The sequence below is a fragment of the Watersipora subatra genome, chromosome 2 (assembly GCF_963576615.1).
Source record: "Watersipora subatra chromosome 2, tzWatSuba1.1, whole genome shotgun sequence".
Classification (NCBI taxonomy): domain Eukaryota; kingdom Metazoa; phylum Bryozoa; class Gymnolaemata; order Cheilostomatida; family Watersiporidae; genus Watersipora; species Watersipora subatra.
In genome coordinates, this window is record NC_088709.1 from 4,615,354 (window position 1) to 4,639,099 (window position 23,746).

Sequence of the window (23,746 nt, forward strand, 5' to 3'; positions counted from 1 at the left end):
GCTTCACTTTATAATGAATGCTTCACTTATAATGAATGCTTCACTTTATAATGAATGCTTCACTTTATAATGAATGCTTCACTTTATAATGAATGCTTCACTTTATAATGAATGCTTCACTTATAATGAATGCTTCACTTTATAATGAATGCTTCACTTTATAATGAATGCTTCACTTTATAATGAATGCTTCACTTATAATGAATGCTTCACTTTATAATGAATGCTTCACTTTATAATGAATGCTTCACTTATAATGAATGCTTCACTTTATAATGAATGCTTCACTTATAATGAATGCTTCACTTTATAATGAATGCTTCACTTTATAATGAATGCTTCACTTATAATGAATGCTTCACTTTATAATGAATGCTTCACTTTATAATGAATGCTTCACTTATAATGAATGCTTCACTTATAATGAATGCTTCACTTTATAATGAATGCTTCACTTATAATGAATGCTTCACTTATAATGAATGCTTCACTTATAATGAATGCTTCACTTTATAATGAATGCTTCACTTTATAATGAATGCTTCACTTATAATGAATGCTTCACTTTATAATGAATGCTTCACTTTATAATGAATGCTTCACTTTATAATGAATGCTTCACTTTATAATGAATGCTTCACTTATAATGAATGCTTCACTTTATAATGAATGCTTCACTTTATAATGAATGCTTCACTTATAATGAATGCTTCACTTATAATGAATGCTTCACTTTATAATGAATGCTTCACTTTATAATGAATGCTTCACTTATAATGAATGCTTCACTTATAATGAATGCTTCACTTATAATGAATGCTTCACTTTATAATGAATGCTTCACTTTATAATGAATGCTTCACTTATAATGAATGCTTCACTTTATAATGAATGCTTCACTTTATAATGAATGCTTCACTTATAATGAATGCTTCACTTTATAATGAATGCTTCACTTTATAATGAATGCTTCACTTTATAATGAATGCTTCACTTTATAATGAATGCTTCACTTATAATGAATGCTTCACTTTATAATGAATGCTTCACTTTATAATGAATGCTTCACTTTATAATGAATGCTTCACTTATAATGAATGCTTCACTTTATAATGAATGCTTCACTTTATAATGAATGCTTCACTTATAATGAATGCTTCACTTTATAATGAATGCTTCACTTATAATGAATGCTTCACTTTATAATGAATGCTTCACTTTATAATGAATGCTTCACTTATAATGAATGCTTCACTTTATAATGAATGCTTCACTTTATAATGAATGCTTCACTTATAATGAATGCTTCACTTATAATGAATGCTTCACTTTATAATGAATGCTTCACTTATAATGAATGCTTCACTTATAATGAATGCTTCACTTATAATGAATGCTTCACTTTATAATGAATGCTTCACTTTATAATGAATGCTTCACTTATAATGAATGCTTCACTTTATAATGAATGCTTCACTTTATAATGAATGCTTCACTTTATAATGAATGCTTCACTTATAATGAATGCTTCACTTTATAATGAATGCTTCACTTTATAATGAATGCTTCACTTTATAATGAATGCTTCACTTTATAATGAATGCTTCACTTATAATGAATGCTTCACTTTATAATGAATGCTTCACTTTATAATGAATGCTTCACTTTATAATGAATGCTTCACTTATAATGAATGCTTCACTTTATAATGAATGCTTCACTTTATAATGAATGCTTCACTTATAATGAATGCTTCACTTATAATGAATGCTTCACTTTATAATGAATGCTTCACTTATAATGAATGCTTCACTTTATAATGAATGCTTCACTTTATAATGAATGCTTCACTTATAATGAATGCTTCACTTTATAATGAATGCTTCACTTTATAATGAATGCTTCACTTATAATGAATGCTTCACTTATAATGAATGCTTCACTTTATAATGAATGCTTCACTTATAATGAATGCTTCACTTATAATGAATGCTTCACTTTATAATGAATGCTTCACTTATAATGAATGCTTCACTTTATAATGAATGCTTCACTTATAATGAATGCTTCACTTATAATGAATGCTTCACTTTATAATGAATGCTTCACTTATAATGAATGCTTCACTTTATAATGAATGCTTCACTTATAATGAATGCTTCACTTTATAATGAATGCTTCACTTTATAATGAATGCTTCACTTATAATGAATGTTATAATGCTTCACTTATAAATGCAACCTCACTTTATGCATCAGTAAAAATGTTTAAATGAATTCTAATAATTATGTTGATTACGGCTTCAGACCTGCCTGTGCTTGACTTCTGCAAGCTAATTTGTGCAATGTTAATAGCTCGGATTGACTATTGCCGGTATCTAGCCACTCACGACATGATGTGCTCAGTGGTTCAGGTGAAAATGAAGGGTTGTCTACTGATGCATTTGTTATTTTTAGGTAAAAGTGAAACAGTCAGACTGAACAATGAAAAACGTAGCGACCTGCAGAGTCTTCCATTCTGGCCAATGCTCATACCCTATAATATAACATTTATATGGACACAGGCTACACTTCCTGCTGCCGCTTCTATTGCTATTACATTCACGACTATAGTTGTAAGTCAAGGAGATACTGTGAGGCTCCGAGTAGGAATCGTACTCTATGATCTCAGCGAGTAAGTTTATGGTTAGGTCTGCTTAATCCTTACGATTGTTTGTTCAACAACATGTCATACCAGTCGAAGTCATACATTAGCCCTATAACTAGCGTTTCTAGAAATGCTTGCTCGTATTATGAGGCAATTGGCTACCTATTGAAATTACATTCGTAGAGGGGATAGTTCTAGCGTTTTGAGATGTTGCAGCTATAGCTTTGTGTGAATTGGTGTCTGATTCTCTATTTCAGCATGACCTCAGGTGCCCAGAAGACTGTGTCACTAGAAGGTGTTGATGAGGCTCCAATGCTAAACATTGTCATGATGTCACCGAGCTCTGTGTATAACTTTAGTTATGCCTTTGTCGCAGGTAGGCACTAAATCAATTGACGCAGGTAGGCACTAAATCAATTGTCGTAGATAGGCACTGAATAAGTTTTCACAGGTAGGCTCTAAATCAGTTGTCGCAGGTAGGCTCTAAATCAGTTGTCACAGGTAGGCTCTAAATCAGTTGTCGCAGGTAGGCAATGAATCAGTTGTCACAGGTAAGCATTGAATCAGTTGTCACAGGTAGGCAATGAATCAGTTGCCGTAGGTAGGCTCTAAATCAGTTGTCACAGGTAAGCAATGAATCAGTTGTCGCAGGTAGGCACTGAATCAGTTGTCGCAGGTAGGCAATACATCGGTTTTCGCAGGTAGGCAGTGAATCAGTTGTCGCAGGTAGGCCCTAAATTTGCTGTTGCAGGTAGGCACTAAATCAGTGCTCTATTAGTTCTATAAAACACGATGCTTTTTCGGTTTTCCATAAGGTTCAATCGCTATATCCGCGGTCAAGGTCAATTTTTTTTCACTCGGACACTTGTATTATCTCTGTAGGAAGAGCCTCGACGTTATCTCACCGTTTGGTCAGACAAAGCCAGTACGATATCTCATTTTTACATTTGTACCAGTATCGAGAGGTACCAGTATCATCGTATTCAAAGCTTTGATTGAATAGCTTCTGGTGGGACAGTTACATTTTTTATACACACACACTTCTATGCAAGAAAGATTATTATTAATTCAACATATTCAGGATTTTTATTTTGTTTTTTTTAATTCGTATTAATTGTATCATTACCGAATCATCTTTTATTGTAGTCGTAGCAAAACCGACTTAATTTAGCTATTACTTGCGAATTATTTCACATTACATCAACACCCTATTATAGTTGTTTTATTTTTTTTAATTCATTTGACTTCCACAAAACATTTCCCTCATAATATGAAGTTTGAAAGTTACTATTGTTTGACAAAGTTCGAAAACCTTTACAGTTGTTTTTAGTTTCTCTCTTAATTTATTTCAACTACACCAAACACTTTTCTCATGATATTTAGTTTGATATTAGAATGGCAAATTTTGTTATACGTTAAATACAAATCAATTTTCTGTTCAAAGGATTTTTTATTACCCGTGGAAACGCCGGGTAGTACAACTAATTACTAGATAAAGTTATTACTGTAGTTTGATTATGGCTCTGGCTGGCTTGCATTAGTGCCCAGTCACTCACGCTGTGATGCACTTGGTAGTTCAGGTGAGAATGAAAGATTGTGTCCATTTAAAAATGTCACAATTATGTGTTTTATAAATGTTACCAAATGCTCTAAGTTAGGATATGTGAATCCTGCACCGATATAGTGCTCTTTAAATCAACACTAAATAGCCTTATCAGGGTTAAGCTCACATGCACTGAGCTCTCTCTCATATACTCATTGAGCTCTACCCATGGACTCATTGAGCTCTACCCATGGACTCATTGAGCTCTAACCATGGACTCATTGAGTTCTAACCATATACTCATTGAGCTTTACCCATGGACTCATTGAGCTCTAACCATGGACTCATTGAGTTCTAACCATATACTCATTGAGCTTTACCCATGGACTCATTGAGCTCTACCCATGGACTCATTGAGCTCTACCCATGGACTCATTGAGCTCTAACCATATACTCATTGAGCTCTACCCCATGGACTCATTGAGCTCTAACCATGGACTCATTGAGCTTTACCCATGGACTCATTGAGCTCTACCCATGGACTCATTGAGCTCTACCCATGGACTCATTGAGCTCTACCCATGGACTCATTGAGCTCTAACCATGGACCCATTGAGCTCTAACCATATACTCATTGAGCTTTACCCATGGACTCATTGAGCTCTACCCATGGACTCATTGAACTCTAACCATATACTCATTGAGCTTTAACCATATACTCATTGAGCTTTACTCATATACTTATATACTCATTGAGCTCTAACCATATACTCATTGAGCTCTACCCATGGACTAATGTACCTCTAACCATATACTCATTGAGCTCTAACCATGGACTCATTGAGCTCTAACCAGATACTCATTGAGCTCTAACCATATACTCATTGAGCTTTACTCATATACTCATTGAGCCCCATTGATACATTCCTCGAGCTCTACTGATACATTCCTTGAGCTCTACCGATAAATTCCTTGAGCTCTACTGATACATTTCTTGAGCTCTACTGATACATTACCTGAGCTCTACCGATACATTCATTGAGCTCTACCGATACATTCATTGAGCTCTACTCATATATTTATCTGTTCATTAAGGTTGTTAGGCATTTTTATAAGTCCATAAATCTTTAACACCTTAGTAGTTTTCTGAGGGGTAAGTGTCCATGCTCATTTCTCTCCTTGGTTGTCTGAGGAGTAAGTATCCATGCTCATTTCTCTCCGTGATTGTCTGAGGGGTAAGTGTCCATGCTCATTTCTCTCCTTGGTTGTCTGAGGAGTAAGTGTCCATGCTCATTTCTCTCCTTGGTTGTCTGAGGAGTAAGTGTCCATGCTCATTTCTCTCCTTGGTTGTCTGAGGAGTAAGTGTCCATGCTCATTTCTCTCCTTGGTTGTCTGAGGAGTAAGTGTCCATGCTCATTTCTCTCCTTGGTTGTCTGAGGGGTAAGTGTCCATGCTCATTTCTCTCCTTGGTTGTCTGAGGAGTAAGTATCCATGCTCATTTCTCTCCGTGATTGTCTGAGGGATAAGTATCCATGTTAATTTCTCTCCGTGGCATTGCAGATATTGTCTGTGATATTTGTCACAGATGTGTGCAACTGATTGCTGTTGTATGACTTGTTAAGGTGGTTCATTCGGTGCTGCACCACAGGATACCATCTACGTGAAATCATGCCAGTATGGCAAGTTGTACTTTAGGAAGGACCAGCGTTGCGATGGGCTACTGGACTGCCCCAATGGGAAAGATGAGCTAGGCTGTGGCTCCTTGCATGATGGTAAGAAAAACAAAAGTTTTATGAACTGATTGAATATTCTATTTGGGTGGATTGTATAGACGCATTGCATAGACGGATTGTATAAGTGGATTGTATAGACGCAATATACTGAATGATGAGTGTAGGTGAGCTGATTGATGAGTTTAGGTGAGCTGATTGATGAGTGTAGGTGAGTTGATTGATAAGTGTAGGTGAGCTGAGTGATGAGTGTAGGTGAGCTGAATGATGTGTGTAGGTGAGCTGAATGATGAGTGTAGGTGAGCTGATTGATGAGTTTAGGTGAGCTGATTGATGAATGTAGGTGAGCTGATTGATGAGTTTAGGTGAGCTGATTGATGAGTGTAGGTGAGTTGATTTATGATTGATGAGTGTAGGTAAGCTGATTGATGAGTTTAGGTGAGCTGATTGATGAGTGTAGGTGAGCTGATTGATGAGTTTAGGTGAGCTGATTGATGAGTGTAGGTGAGTTGATTTATGATTGATGAGTGTAGGTAAGCTGATTGATGAGTTTAGGTGAGCTGATTGATGAGTGTAGGTGAGCTGAATGATGAGTGTAGGTTAGCTGATTGATGAGTGTAGGTGAGCTGATTGATGAGTGTAGGTGAGCTGATTGATGAGTGTAGGTGGGCTGATTGATGAGTGTAGGTAAGCTGAATGATGAGTGTAGGTGAGCTGAATGATGAGTGTAGGTTAGCTGATTGATGAGTGTAGTTGAGCTGATTGATGAGTGTAGGTGAGCTGATTGATGAGTGTAGGTGAGCTGATTGATGAGTGTAGGTGAGCTGAATGATGAGTGTAGGTAAGCTGATTGATGAGTATAGGTGAGCTGATTGATGAGTGTAGGTGAGCTGATTGATGAGTGTAGGTGAGCTGAATGATGAGTTTAGGTGAGCTGATTGATGGCTGTAGGTGAACTGATTGATGAATGTAGGTGAGCTGAATGATGAGTTTAGGTGAGCTGATTGATGGCTGTAGGTGAGCCGAATGATGAGTGTAGGTGAGCTGAATGATGAGTGTAGGTGAGCTGAATGATGAATGTAGGTGAGCTGAATGATGAATGTAGGTGAGCTGAATTATGAATGTAGGTGAGGTAAATGGTGAGAATGAGTGGTATCTAAATGAATATTTGAAAATCTGAATAAATAATTTGAACAGGTTATTCAGTTTGAAATCGGTCTACTTTGTTTGTGATATACTGTGATATATTGTGGAATCGTGTGCATCTCAGGCTTGGAGATATCTTGCAGTGAACATTGCAACACTAAGTGAAGTATTAATAGCATGGTTGGGTGAAATGCACTTCTAGCATTCACATATTTTTACATTTATATTTTAGGAGTATGTGCCAAAAACGAGATTATGTGTCCATTAAATGGTAACACGCCCTCCTGCTTTACTATGAAGCAGAGATGTGATGGCCTTCAGGACTGTGATTATGGCTATGATGAGGAAGGCTGTGGTAGGTTCAGTTCTGGTCTTGTTATAGCAGTAGTTATGCTCTTGTTATAGTAGTACAGTTATGATCTTGCTATAGTAGTACAGTTATGTTCCTGTTATAGTAGTACAGTTATGTTCTTGCTATAGTAGTACAGTTATGATCTTGCTATAGTAGTACAGTTATGTTCTTGCTATAGTAGTACAGTTATGTTCTTGCTATAGTAGTACAGTTGTTTTTGTATCCTGCTGTAGATTCTACTTTATGTGGCACCCATAATGGCACTTTTCTCTGCTTCAATTTGCTGTGCATACCAGAGACCGGAATTTGTAATAAATCAAGAGACTGCTCTGATGGAGGAGATGAACAGAACTGTGATGGTATCTATTTATTTCATTGATCTTGTTCAATGTTGATTGCTGGCTGTACGTCGCTCGCTACAATCTACTATTGTCTGATCTGGCATTATGCAGTACAATTTTTGCTAACTTCTATAATAGATGTCTGTAGCTGGTAGGTAATTTACTGTAACATTGATCGAGAGTGGATTTGCAACATGACAGTTAGCCGACTGTCTCGATGATTCCCCTACATTTGAACGTTTTCATTCATTTGAAACATGAATAAAGCAAATTTTAACTATAATTTTGTAACGCCACAAGCTGAACTACATTTTTGCTTTGGAATTTTGTATTTGTTCTTGAAAGCATTTTCGAGTCTAATAAGCTGACGCCTAGCCCTAATTCCAACCTGCTTGTGGGCTCCAAGAGTAGCACTCCGCATGATTCCGCAGTAAGTTTTTAGTACATCGGTTCAGTAGTACTTGGTACGCTGATACTGCTGGTCTTCTTGGTTTGACGCTGGTCAAGGCTGGCTGGAACAGATACGTCCCCTTCTATTGAACGTGGTTTGAAGGAACATAGTTTAAAGGTTTTCGATTGACCACTGTAATAGTTTGCTTGAATTACTTATGACAAACTTGGCGATATATTTACTATGGGCTAGTTTTTTCCAAATTCACATTGATTCAGTATATATATACTGTATATATTCTGTATACATACGATATATATGTGCTATATACATATAGCACATATATTTACTGTATGTATACAGTATATATACCGTGTGTATACATACTGTAAGTATATATGCTGTATGTATACATACAGTATATATAAATATATTATATACATGTATACTGTATATATACATATATACTTTATATTTTTGTATTTACGTATTTAGATGTGCATATATACATGTGTTTATACGTATGAACATATGTGTATATATATTCATGTAGGAAGGTACATATATATACTTTCCTACACATTTTACTGTCTGTTGGTTGTCGTGTCTTGCCACTTTTGCTTCATATTTTACAATTTTATAAGGCAAACTTTAGGAAGTTGGGTTTGTGACTTTTTATTGCTATGAAGGCTTGTTTTTGAGCATTTTGTTCGATTTTGTCATCTAGTTTGAGTCTGGAAGCTATTTTTGGTCCATAGATGGGATTTCTTGTAAGTCTGTTTCTATCATTTTCTTCTATAGTTTTTACGATTGTGTTTAACACCTGGGTTTGAATAGTTTTAGTTTGTAGTAATTAATAGTTGATAGTAGTAGTTAATATTTGATAGCAGAAGTTAATAGTTGATAGTAGTAGTTAATAGTTGATAGTAGAAGTTAATAGTTGATAGTAGTAGTTAATAGTTGATAGTAGAAGTTAATAGTTGATAGTAGAAATTAATAGTTGATAGTAGTAGTTGATAGTAGTAGTTGATAGTAGAAGTTAATAGTTGATAGTAGAAATTAATAGTTGATAGTAGTAGTTAATAGTTGATAGTAGTAGTTAATAGTTGATAGTAGAAGTTAGTAGTTGATAGTAGTAGCTGATAGTAGTTGTTAATATTTGATAGTAGTAGTTAATAGTTGATCGTAGTAGTTAATAGTTGATCGTAGTAGTTAATAGTTTATAGTAGTAGTTAATAGTTGATAGTAGAAGTTAATAGTTGATAGTAGTAGTTAATAGTTGATAGTAGTAGTTAATAGTTGATAGTAGAAGTTAATAGTTGATAGTAGTAGTTAATAGTTGATAGTAGAAGTTAATAGTTGATAGTAGTAGTTAATATTTGATAGTAGTAGTTAATAGTTGATCGTAGTAGTTTATAGTTGATAGTAGTAGTTGATAGTAGAAGTTAATAGTTGATAGTAGTAGTTAATAGTTGATCGTAGTAGTTAATAGTTGATCGTAGTAGTTAATAGTTGATCGTAGTAGTTAATAGTTGATAGTAGAAGTTAATAGTTGATAGTAGTAGTTAATAGTTGATAGTAGTAGTTAATAGTTGATAGTAGAAGTTAATAGTTGATATTAGTAGTTAATAGTTGATAGTAGAAGTTAATAGTTGATAGTAGTAGTTAATATTTGATAGCAGAAGTTAATAGTTGATAGTAGTAGTTTATAGTTGATAGTAGTAGTTGATAGTAGAAGTTAATAGTTGATAGTAGTAGTTAATAGTTGATCGTAGTAGTTAATAGTTGATCGTAGTAGTTAATAGTTGATAGTAGTAGTTAATAGTTGATAGTAGAAGTTAATAGTTGATATTAGTAGTTAATAGTTGATAGTAGAAGTTAATAGTTGATAGTAGTAGTTAATATTTGATAGCAGAAGTTAATAGTTGATAGTAGTAGTTTATAGTTGATAGTAGTAGTTGATAGTAGAAGTTAATAGTTGATAGTAGTAGTTAATAGTTGATCGTAGTAGTTAATAGTTGATCGTAGTAGTTAATAGTTGATCGTAGTAGTTAATAGTTGATAGTAGTAGTTAATAGTTGATAGTAGAAGTTAATAGTTGATAGTAGTAGTTAATAGTTGATAGTAGTAGTTAATAGTTGATAGTAGAAGTTAATAGTTGATAGTAGTAGTTAATAGTTGATAGTAGAAGTTAATAGTTGATAGTAGTAGTTAATATTTGATAGCAGAAGTTAATAGTTGATAGTAGTAGTTTATAGTTGATAGTAGTAGTTGATAGTAGAAGTTAATAGTTGATAGTAGTAGTTAATAGTTGATCGTAGTAGTTAATAGTTGATCGTAGTAGTTAATAGTTGATCGTAGTAGTTAATAGTTGATAGTAGAAGTTAATAGTTGATAGTAGTAGTTAATAGTTGATAGTAGTAGTTAATAGTTGATAGTAGAAGTTAATAGTTGATAGTAGTAGTTAATAGTTGATAGTAGAAGTTAATAGTTGATAGTAGTAGTTAATATTTGATAGCAGAAGTTAATAATTGATAGTAGTAGTTTATAGTTGATAGTAGTAGTTGATAGTAGAAGTTAATAGTTGATAGTAAAAATTAATAGTTGATAGTAGTAGTTAATAGTTGATAGTAGAAGTTAATAGTTGATAGTAGTATTTAATAGTTGATCGTAGTAGTTAATAGTTGATCGTAGTAGTTAATAGTTGATAGTAGTAGTTTATAGTTGATAGTAGTAGTTTATAGTTGATAGTAGTAGTTAATAGTTGATAGTAGTAGTTAATAGTAGTAGTTAATAGTTGATAGTAGTAGTTAGTAGTTGATAGTAGTAGCTGATAGTAGTTGTTAATATTTGATAGTAGAAGTTAATAGTTGATAGTAGAAATTAATAGTTGATAGTAGTAGTTGATAGTAGTAGTTGATAGTAGAAGTTAATAGTTGATAGTAGAAGTTAATAGTTGATAGTAGTAGTTAATAGTTGATAGTAGTAGTTAATAGTTGATAGTAGAAGTTAGTAGTTGATAGTAGTAGCTGATAGTAGTTGTTAATATTTGATAGTAGTAGTTAATAGTTGATCGTAGTAGTTAATAGTTGATCGTAGTAGTTAATAGTTGATAGTAGTAGTTAATAGTTGATAGTAGAAGTTAATAGTTGATAGTAGTAGTTAATAGTTGATAGTAGTAGTTAATAGTTGATAGTAGAAGTTAATAGTTGATAGTAGTAGTTAATAGTTGATAGTAGAAGTTAATAGTTGATAGTAGTAGTTAATATTTGATAGCAGAAGTTAATAGTTGATAGTAGTAGTTTATAGTTGATAGTAGTAGTTGATAGTAGAAGTTAATAGTTGATAGTAGAAATTAATAGTTGATCGTAGTAGTTAATAGTTGATCGTAGTAGTTAATAGTTGATCGTAGTAGTTAATAGTTGATAGTAGAAGTTAATAGTTGATAGTAGTAGTTAATAGTTGATAGTAGTAGTTAATAGTTGATAGTAGAAGTTAATAGTTGATAGTAGTAGTTAATATTTGATAGCAGAAGTTAATAGTTGATAGTAGTAGTTTATAGTTGATAGTAGTAGTTGATAGTAGAAGTTAATAGTTAATAGTAAAAATTAATAGTTGATAGTAGTAGTTAATAGTTGATAGTAGAAGTTAATAGTTGATAGTAGTAGTTAATAGTTGATCGTAGTAGTTAATAGTTGATCGTAGTAGTTAATAGTTGATAGTAGTAGTTTATAGTTGATAGTAGTAGTTTATAGTTGATAGTAGAAGTTAATAGTTGATAGTAGTAGTTAATAGTAGTAGTTAATAGTTGATAGTAGTAGTTAGTAGTTGATAGTAGTAGCTGATAGTAGTTGTTAATATTTGATAGTAGAAGTTAATAGTTGATAGTAATAGTTGATAGTAGTAGTTGATAGTAGAAGTTAATAGTTGATAGTAAAAATTAATAGTTGATAGTAGTAGTTAATAGTTGATAGTAGAAGTTAATAGTTGATAGTAGTAGTTAATAGTTGATCGTAGTAGTTAATAGTTGATCGTAGTAGTTAATAGTTGATAGTAGTAGTTTATAGTTGATAGTAGTAGTTTATAGTTGATAGTAGAAGTTAATAGTTGATAGTAGTAGTTAATAGTAGTAGTTAATAGTTGATAGTAGTAGTTAGTAGTTGATAGTAGTAGCTGATAGTAGTTGTTAATATTTGATAGTAGAAGTTAATAGTTGATAGTAATAGTTGATAGTAGTAGTTGATAGTAGAAGTTAATAGTTGATAGTAGTAGTTAATAGTTGATAGTAGTAGTTAATAGTTGATCGTAGTAGTTAATAGTTGATCGTAGTAGTTAATAGTTGATAGTAGTAGTTGATGTTTGATAGTAGTAGTTAATAGTTTTGTTGGCTGTGACTAGTATGTTGGTGTCTTTAGCGATTGTCTTGAAGTCTTTATTTAGATTTTCTTTAAAAGGTTTGATCATTGGTTTGAAGTTTAGAGTCTGGATTAGCGGTATTAGTTCAGTTTCAGAGTTAGGGATTCGTTCATGACTTCCGCACTTTCTCTTAATTTGACTTTTAAAGTGACAAAAACAGTGGGTTTTGAATCAGGTTAGCATAAAAGTTTGCTTTTCATCTCATTTTTCTTATCAGCCTCCGCCAATCTGTGTCATTTCAATCAGTCTAATGTTAGAACACATTGCGTTAGAAATAGGGACATTTTTAGTAGAGTAATGTAAGTTCAAGCTATCCGTAACTAGTTAATTAGTAATTAATTATCTAGAGCATAATTACTTACATGAAGTTAATAAGGTGTGTTCAGCGTGAAGTCTGAAGGTAAGTCTAAAAGAAGTTTGTAGAATTTGTAGTGTAAGTCTGTGTATATGTACACATAGTCTTGAAGGTCCTTTCAATCACTAAATTGTCTGATGCTATCTAGAGGTGGAATGAGACACGAGAGGTCTCGAGTATCGACCTGTCTCGTATCGGTCTCGTCTCGACTTAACTATTGCTAAACTCGAGACAGGAAATAGTACTAAAGCGCCTGCGCACAGTTGTTAAAACATGGCTTCTTGCGGTAGCAACAACTCCATATATTGGAGTTGTTGGATTGTAATGGATTGCGGGCAACTGCCTTTAAAGTTATACCTGGTCCGTTACTACCTGCTGCTATTGATTATGTTGGCCACCGAGTCTAATCATGTAGTCCGGACAACGGCCCTGTTAATATATTGTAGTCCGGTTCTGTGTCCGGGTCGTATCCAATTACCCTCGGGACAATCTGATTTAATAAATAAGACTATTGCGGGTAAAATATCTGTATTTTATCGTATCGTGTCCAAACACCAACTGCCCTTCATAAAATTCGGGCCTCTTTTATATACTACCAATTGCGGGTAAAACTTGCCCGGACACGGAGAAACGAACGAAAGGCTGTGTCGACCATAGTCCGTGTTCAATTAACAATGACATTATTGTTAGTTCAATATAAGAATATACATGCACATGTATACAGTAATTCATATAATTTCATGAGTACAATTTAAATATAATTCACATACTACAGTTAATACACAAACAAAACTTAACGTTGATGAAACAATAAGAATAAAAGTGTTATCGTGTGTTCTTTTAGTTGCGGTATTTCTTTGTAGAGCGACGGCTATCGGTTTCATGACACATTACATTAAAAAGTAAGACCTATTCAATCGATGGTCAAAATATACATGTACAAAGCAATATGTTTATAATAATTATTATCAATCAAGCTCAAAATTCTTAGAAATATATAACTTCGCTATTTTAGAACTGTTTGTGTCACTTTTGTTTACAAAAAATACATGCATATCACTATTAAAATGTTGTATTTAAATCGTTTACACCAGATGAAAATTCAATTTAAAAAGAGGTTTATCAATTTTATATGTATCAAGTACGCTAGTCCTTGTGTGGTGAAATCATCACCAAATGCTCATTATTTTACTGTCTCGTGTCTCGAGTCTCGAATTTTTACAAGACGGTGTCTCGAGTCTCGTCTCAAACTTGAAAAACCTGTCTTGTTCCACTTCTAATGCTATCGGAATTAGACAATTTACCAGCTCGTGCCTCCTTAATTTCTAGTGGTTTACTATAATGGTTGAAGTATGCATTTAGTTTTGAATACAATGTAAGTACTCGTATTACAGAAGGCAACGACTCCAAAATATTTTTTCAGAGAATATTTGATATAGGAAAGAGTCTGTGGTGCAGGTTGCTATTTCTGTGGGTTAGCTATTTAAAACAGCGCAATAACTCAACATATTAGGCAACAAGGTAAAGCGTGCTACAGAGGAGTGTTCATGCAAATCACCCTAATATAATGTTGTTGGGCGCACTAATAAGTCTTATATCTATCAAATCTGTTTGGGTTCAGCTCGACAAAACTACCGAAAAGAGGCATTCACATTGCACTTTGGACTGTAGAACTCTCCGTAAGCTGTCACATCCTCGTACCCAGAGCATCTCTTATTTACAGTTACAAGTCTAAATGTCATCACAGCTTCTGTGATTGGTTCCCTCTCCTGTGCTCTTATGATAGTCATTGCTGTCGGCTGTTCTTATAGACATCACTACCAGAGAATGTACGACAGCAGTCACCAGCGATCTAGGTATGATTGTTTAAGTCTTTTTGTCTTGGGCAAACTTTTATATGATGAAGGGAATCATCGGTAAGCTAATTAGAAATTGTACTAGACTATAATGGTTAGTCATTTAATCTTTAGTGCATGCAAAGGTTTTAACGTTTTACCAGTTTTAGCGTAAGGTTACTCCTTCATGAAGTAATTTGGAGTTGTTTACTACGGATATTGGAGAGAAGATAACTCGTTAGTAATTCGCAATAAGTTTTTCTAAAAACATCTTTAATCAGTTTCAAGGTAATGTATCTGTGAAATTTCCATTAAATTGTGCAATAGTATTTTTGGTGTGTGAGTGCAACATTAGAAAGAACCATCTTCACTTACCCTCTGTTTCTCATATGTTTTGGAAAGTGACCAGTGAAGCCATTAGTTTGATGGTTACCTTGTTAGTTGGAAGGAAGCCAATATTGTTATGAACCAACGCAATTGCTTTCGCTTGGTTTTCCTAATAAACTGTCAGAGAAACATGAAGTCAGCCATGCTGATGTGAGAGTGCCATGCTGATGTGAGAGTGCCATGCTGATGTGAGAGTGCCACGCTGATGTGAGAGTGCCACGCTGATGTGAGAGTGCCATGCTGATGTGAGAGTGCCATGCTGATGTGAGAGTGCCATGCTGATGTGAGAGTGCCATGCTGATGTGAAAGTGCCATGCTGATATGAGAGTGTCATGCTGATGTGAGAGTGCCATGCTGATGTGAGAGTGCCATGCATCTGCGGTGTTGCAGGTGCAACTGCTGTGTGGCAGTGCTGCTGCTGTGTGGCCATGTAGCCCTGTGGTTAATGTTCACTTTATGTGGTTAGTGTCCACTTTATGTGGTTAGTCTCCACTTTATGTGGTTAGTGTTCATTTTATGTGGTCAGGCTATTTACATTTAGGCTCCAAATGTATTTATCAGAAGCTAAAAATTCAATTTGTAAAACATTATTAGTCTAAACGTATACTTTTAAATCATTGTTTATGCCTGTCAGGAGATGAATGTTTTGATCCCTTACATGCCAAACAGTGACATCGTACAATCATAGCATAAATATTGTAAAATATTTCTACATAAAGCGCTGAACGTCCTGACGTCTTCGTCAGTTTGTCGCAGCATCAAAGACCTTGTCAGAGCTCACCTAGTTTATGGGACTTGAGGCTGATTACGCATAGGCACTGTCTATACTGGAATATATTCCTTGCCTTGCTCCTCGCTTGTAAACAACTCACTCGTATTTGCAAAACACTTTTGAATTATGTACATATTGTTTTTTTTACATTAAATCACTTTCTTAACAAACGGCACGAGGCACCGGTCTACGCTTGCCCAGGCATTGACAAAAGTGAAGTGAAAGGGGCTTAGATTAGTTTTTGTTGTAGCAAGTTCAAAGGGGATTAGCTTGCCTAACGCATTCTTTGGCTCCTTCTACAACCTTGAGGTCAGATGTGTACCCTCTGTGGGACATCCCTCACTATTCACTGTCCCATAAAATCTCGTACGACTAACTTTTTATCCGCAAGCTTTCAGTACAATGTGCTACTCGGGCGAGACGGTTCCTCTGCGAATGGCGATGTTTGTGCTTGTTGTCAAACCCGTTGACTATTGAGAAAACGTTGTGACTTGCTTACTCAAAGCTGTTTATCGATAGGAACATTGGTTTTATTTACAGTAGACGCTCCTATAACGTATGTATACCTCCCATAACGTCTATTCCAGACAATGTAGATAATTTATGGGAATTTTTTGCTTCGTATTACGTAAAAAATTCCATCTTACGTAAAGGGCCAAGTCAGCAAACATTCTCAAATTCGAGTTGAATAATGATAATATCATAGTTAACCTTGAAAATATCACTTTCCCTCTTGTCGCACTTGGGGGGATATGGCTTTTTCCATGTAGAATCGTCTCTATATATATTCGAATCCTGACGGTTTAGTTCGTCGTGAGCAATCGTCAGGCATGTCAGTAAAGCACAGAGAAAAAGTAGCCGCGGAGTTATACAGATATACTTAAAGGCGATTGATTGGGGCTGATGTTAGAGTGTCGACATCCCAAGCTAAATGTCACGAGTTGCAGTCTCGTCAAAAGGTATATTTTATACTAACATCGAACCCTGGCGATGGATAGATGGATGGACCGACGCTGCACACATGATAACAAAAATTTTTTTTGCTTTATTTTAAACATGAAATATTGTTATTATTCTCCTTTAAAGAATAGAATGCGCTGTCTAGAAGAAAAATGGTGAGGGAATCGATGAAAAGTGAGCTCTTTCCTTAACTTATTGTAAAGTTACCGCAATCATGGACTATAAACCTAGTGAAAGGGAAAGTGATAAGAAAAGTTAGATACAAATCTTTTAAACCAAACAAAGTTGTTGATATTAACCAATAATACTACTGTTACGGTACAGTGATTAAATTGAAACATCAAGTATAATCTTTTTCCTTTTTGAAGGACTAAAGGAGTGAGTATAGGAAGATCTTGGAACGGGTTAGGCAATCACATGTATTTTACTGCTCCTATAACGTCAATGTTCTTGGAACAGATTGTTTCCATTTTAGGAGCGTCTACTGTACCTTGTTACTTCCACCAGTAATCTGAACTCCTTGGCTGCCGAGTTATTTGCGGTGCTTATTAACCCGGTTACTCTTGGGTGTCACGGCCCACTGCTGATCTTTATCGCTGTCAGAGTGCTGTTTTTATGTCAACTAAATTCCCCTCAACTAATATAGGCTATGGTGGGGAACTGCTAAGACATCGTAGCACTAATTTATAAGGATTTTCATTAGTTACTAATAATATATATTTCTTTGTGATACTCTGACCATTTCGTTGCTGTTTCATAGACATAGCTGGCCTACCATTGCGTAGCAGAGCATGTTGTGTAACGGGATATAAACAGGTGTGTTTTGAGTTGAAAGATGCGTTGCGGTAATCATCGGACAAGCAAACGTCAGTTGGTCTGTAGTACCAATGGAGAATCAGCCGCTAATGGCTTGATAGGGTGCGTCCCAGCCTCACAGTCATGTTTTTGTTTTGATGGCCTGGTAATAGTGATGGATTTGTTTACCCATTGACTCTCGTATCATGATATTGCCTCGTATCATGATATTGCCTCGCTGGCTTTCACTGAGCCGAGACTTGCATGGAGACAACTCGGTGATTTGCCTGAGGTTTCCTTGTTCTTTGAAAAATTTCAAATATTTTGACTAAATTTTCGTTAAACAATTTCTGTCTATATTTATGCGCTATAACCTTTGAATACTGCCAAATAACAGCATCGTGCCAAGACTTGAAGCACCTGTACTACATGGCATATTCTCTTGGAACAAGTTTTTGCAAATATTCACCTGCCCATTTATAAACTATCAAAGTTCGTAAATATTTTAACGGTAGGTGGATCGGGTCATGTAAGTGCCTTCTTTAGCTATGGTTTCCATGAATATAGTGCATTCTGTTGAACTGTTATATATGTACTTGGCATGGTTATTATATACAACTATCTAGAATATCTACTCACCTTTGTTTCTCTACTAACAAAAGAATCACAACTTCAGTCTTACTCAGGAAGGAAAGCTGTTATAGATTGTAATCGTATATCGTTTGTGATAGGACTGAGTATCGATCATTCTATCCTTAAATTTTTCTCTTGTAAATTGATGAAATGATTACCAAAATATTCAACATTTTGGACACTGAGGTCGTCAGGTAGAAAGGTCGTTGCTTTCTACTGCCAGGGTTTACGGGTGGCCAGCTGACTGTTGGAATTCCTCCCCTCTAGCTATCAAAAGGCTTTAACCTTTCACTTTAAAGCATATTTGAAAACCATAATCACTATTCTCGTATATAACTGCAAGCTTTGCTAGAACAAAAACTGTTTGAACTATCAACCGGTTCTATCAACTTTTGTTTTTTTAATTCTGTTTTAAAATCTTTTGACGCTTTTATCTTCTCCTAAGAATGTTCAAAGGATTCGCATTCAAAGAATTTGAAATGAATAGTTAAAATGTCTGCTCCAAACATCTCATGATTTCGGATATAATTGCTGCAGCTGGTTGTCTGATTCGAGTGAACATAAGGAGTCCATGGTGGCTTCACAGCTGGGGCCGGCTCCTGCGCGGCATTTCATCTGCTCTGACCGTTGGTAATACAATCGTGTTTCTCCACCTCACACGGGTAATTAGTGAGTTAGCCAGGCGCAAGAATACTAACGGATTTAAATTCAACTTCAGTCTTGTCACAGCAGTTTCTTGTATATTGTAACTGCGCGCTTATTGATGTGATTGCGTGCATTCATAACAAGCCTTTCATGTTTGCCGACTCGAATTCACCGCTGGGCACTAAAATTGCAAACAGTCCTTTGATGTTAAGCCTTTAATCCACTGATACACTTGCCATACTCAAATGTCTTTATCTAGCTGATTACCTTCGAAGGCGTGAAACTCGTTTCGCGGTGGATAGTCATTCCTCTTTTCTGCAAAGAATTAATATTTTCAATTAATGCATTTCGCCGACCTCGTCTGCGAAGCCATTTAATTTCGGTTTGACAATCATTTTACATCGCATTGGTTTGAAGTGAACCAATGAGGTGTGTGCCTCATTTCATCGGTTGAAAGTTTCATTATTAATCATATTAGCTTAAAATGCTTATCGTTGTATATTGAATGCTGCGCCTCACAAGCTATGGCAGCAGGCTGTTCGCTAAAGTGCTTATGGTAAATTTGACCTCTCATCTCCTAGGTACGAGTCTCCTATGACCCTCATAACCAATGAGTTGATGAGGAGAGCCGCTCCACCTCCATATGCAGAGGCAATGCAACGTTCTCGGCCGTTTGAGGAAGTGCGGAGTGAGTACCATGCAGCCTTAGAACTAAGACAGAGGGAAGAGGCTGCACGGGACTCGCAGGCAGATTTGGAAGAGCAAATGAGTGTCGCTTCCGCCTCTGTGAGTTGTTATTAGCTGCCGTCACTCCCTTCCTGCTGCCTCTTGGATTATGTAACCACTCACACCTTATCCCCACCCCTGCTATCACTCACCTCCTATCACCACACCTGCTAACACTCACCTCCTATCTACACACCTACTATCACTCATCTCCTATCTACACACCTACTATCACTCACCTCCTATCTACACATCTACTATCACTCACTTCCTATCTACACACCTGCTATCACTCATCTCCTATCTACACACCTGCTATCACTCATCTCCTATCTACACACCTGCTATCACTCATCTCCTATCTACACACCTGCTATCACTCATCTCCTATCTACACACCTGCTAACACTCACCTCCTACCATCACACCAGCTAACACTCATCTCCTATCTACACACCTGCTATCACTCACCTCCTATCTACACACCTGCTAACACTCATCTCCTATCTACACACCTGCTATCACTCATCTCCTATCTACACACCTGCTAACACTCACCTCCTATCTACACACCTGCTAGCACTCACCTCCTACCACCACACCAGCTAACACTCATCTCCTATCTACACACCTGCTATCACTCACCTCCTATCTACACACCTGCTATCACTCATCTCCTATCTACACACCTGCTAACACTCACCTCCTATCTACACACCAGCTAACACTCATCTCCTATCTACACACCTGCTATCACTCACCTCCTATCTACACACCTGCTATCACTCATCTCTTATCTACACACCTGCTAACACTCATCTCCTATCTACACACCTGCTATCACTCACCTCCTATCTACACACCTGCTATCACTCATCTCTTATCTACACACCTGCTAACACTCATCTCCTATCTACACACCTGCTATCACTCACCTCCTATCTACACACCTGCTAACACTCACCTCCTATCACCACACCTGCTAACACTCACCTCCTATCTACACACCTGCTATCACTCACCTCCTATCTACATACCTGCTATCACTCACCTCCTATCTACACACCTGCTATCACTCACCTCCTATCTACACACCCGCTATCACTCACCTCCTATCTACACACCTGCTCTCACTCACCTCCTATCTACACACCTACTATCACTCATCTCCTATCTACACACCTGCTATCACTCATCTCCTATCTACACACCTGCTAACACTCATCTTCTATCTACACACCTGCTATCACTTACCTCCTATCTACACACCTGCTATCACTCACCTCCTATCTACACACCTGCTATCACTCACCTCCTATCTACACACCTGCTATCACTCATCTCCTATCTACACACCTGCTATCACTCATCTCCTATCTACACACCTGCTGTCACTTACCTCCTATCTACACACCTGTTATCACTCATCTCCTATCTACACACCTGCTATCACTCATCTCCTATCTACACACCTGCTATCACTCATCTCCTATCTACACACCTGCTGTCACTTACCTCCTATCTACACACCTGTTATCACTCATCTCCTATCTACACACCTGCTATCACTCATCTCCTATCTACACACCTGCTATCACTCATCTCCTATCTACACACCTGCTGTCACTTACCTCCTATCTACACACCTGCTATCACTCATCTCCTATCTACACACCTGCTAACACTCATCTCTTATCTACACACCTGCTATCACTCACCTCCTATCTACACACCTGCTATCACTCATCTCCTATCTACACACCTGCTAACACTCATCTCCTATCTACACACCTGCTGTCACTTACCTCCTATCTACACACCTGTTATCACTCATCTCCTATCTACACACCTGCTATCACTCATCTCCTATCTACACACCTGCTATCACTCATCTCTTATCTACACACCTGCTAACACTCATCTCCTATCTACACATCTGCTATCACTCATCTCCTATCTACACACCTGCTATCACTCACCTCCTATCTACACACCTGCTATCACTCATCTCCTATCTACACACCTGCTATCACTCACCTCCTATCTACACACCTGCTATCACTCATCTCCTATCTACACACCTGCTATCACTCACCTCCTATCTACACACCTGCTATCACTCACCTATCTACACACCTGCTATCACTCATCTCCTATCACTCACCTCCTATCATGACATCATGCTATCACTCATGACACTTGCTGCCACTAACCAAGCTTGCTGTCACTGAATGTCCATCCTCACAGTTGTTCTAGCTATTCTCGTATTTCACTCTTACGCATTTGCAAAATTTTTCTTCTCCTTTCATTGCTATTTTATGCATTCTTGTTTCCCAACCAAAATTGCGTGAAGCAGTTCTACACTCCTGGCTGAATAGAGCAAGTCAGGTATTGGTAAAAGCCTATTCGCTTTTGTTGCGGGTGTTTAACATCAGTTCGGAATGCCTTTTGCATAACTAAACCTATAAACAGATGGGCAGTGCGGTAGATTACGAATAAAATATCATCTGATGTCTATTGCTATCTATTGCTATTGTCTCTAGGGAATGCTTGATGCTGAGGAAGGTCACCTCCTCGATCTTGAAGATAACACCGGTCGACATAATCGTAACAAGCCTCCAGAAGCGAGTCTGTCAGGTGACGATCAGACTAGAAATGCAAGCATGACCTTAGAACCCAAGTCTGATGATGAAACAGCGGGAAGTAGCAGCTCACCCGCCTCAGTCACAAGTGCAACTCAAATTAGCCTCCCACATAGCGACAGACAGGATTCACGTCGTGTTTCCATAGACTCAGATGTTTCAATTCTTTCTCAGGATTCAGAAGATGTAGCTCTGCTCAGTCTACAGTGAGCAACCATTTATGTTGTTGCTTTCATCTACAGGTGGCGCAGAACTGTTGACAATTGTCTAGATCTTACCAAGCTTTCTACATTTGAGTTTTTACGTTTGATGGGTTTGTCATTTCTGTAATGACAGTGTAATCACAATGATTCTATGTGTCAAAAATGTCCGTTGTAGGAGTTGTTATTCCTTTGAAGAAACACTCGCAAAGAAAATTTTAATGCAGTATCAGAAATTATTTTTAACTCGAATTCTAACTTGCTGTATAGAAGACATATTAGATTCATAGGCTAAATAACTGCCAAGTGCTTATTACACTGTTAACCAGTCTAGCCACTGATAGTCCTATGTTAAACTGTTGTTAACTGGCTCAGTTACTAAGAGTACCATGTTAAACTGTTAACTGGCCCAATTACTCATAGTCCGAGGTTAAAATGACAGCTATACACCTACTAGGTTACTTTTCATCATTTAGGAGTCAGCAGTTATTTTTTCAGTTGTGTTTTGTATTTATGCTAAAGTTAAATCATGGTAAATTTCTGCGACTGTCTACAGTAGTAACTTCATCATACAGTTTTGAATGTATACTGGATTAGCTGACCGCAGTTGGTCTTTGATGATAGTGACTTCATATACAGAAAACCCTTGATGAGTTTGATAAGAAGGTTCTTTCAAAGGCTAGCTAAAATTTTGGAATTTTATTGCGAGTCCACACCTGAAAAAGTACAGAGAGGGTCTGTCTCTGGAGCATGGATCTGCAGTGAATGTGTGACATGTCTTCTGTTACAGTAGTAGCCAGATTTCTTAGTGCAAATTTCTATTTCCATTGTTGATCTTTATATCCTTTACACGCTTGTTTTTCTAAAATTATTGTTACAATAATGATGCGTTTATGCGAGGCCTTTTTTCAAACATTGCTTCAGTTGTCTCTTGTTTTCCTTTAAAAATTTTTCTCAATGGAAATAGAACTGCCCTTATGTACCCCGAATTCCGATGTACCTTGCAATATTGTGCATTTTGCTCGAAACTAACATCTAGATTTGTGTAATATAAACATATTATTGGTAGTCTATTTATTTACAAGCTTGCTGCATAGAGACATATTTTCATAGTTTATTGTTTTATTTCACAAATGATATTAAAAATATAAAAATTATTCTGGAGTTTGAGTGTTCAACTACTAACAAACAGCTTTGCACAACATCTCCATATTGGTGGCATAGCATAATA

General features: G+C 36.2%; 1 protein-coding gene across 1 annotated transcript in view; it reads left to right on the plus strand.

Annotated features, from left to right (window-relative positions):
- The window catches only part of LOC137388933 (low-density lipoprotein receptor-related protein 3-like), a 46,963-nt gene extending 23,284 nt beyond the window's left edge, over positions 1–23,679 (plus strand). Inside the window, exons 8-15 of the mRNA XM_068075434.1 lie at positions 2,457–2,673; positions 2,904–3,022; positions 5,812–5,961; positions 7,298–7,420; positions 7,651–7,776; positions 14,644–14,776; positions 19,529–19,733; positions 22,217–23,679. Of these exons, the coding sequence (XP_067931535.1) occupies positions 2,457–2,673; positions 2,904–3,022; positions 5,812–5,961; positions 7,298–7,420; positions 7,651–7,776; positions 14,644–14,776; positions 19,529–19,733; positions 22,217–22,525 (1,382 nt within the window). The 3' untranslated portion in view covers positions 22,526–23,679. The remainder of the gene's footprint in view (positions 1–2,456; positions 2,674–2,903; positions 3,023–5,811; positions 5,962–7,297; positions 7,421–7,650; positions 7,777–14,643; positions 14,777–19,528; positions 19,734–22,216) is intronic.
- Positions 23,680–23,746: the final 67 nt, after the last annotated feature.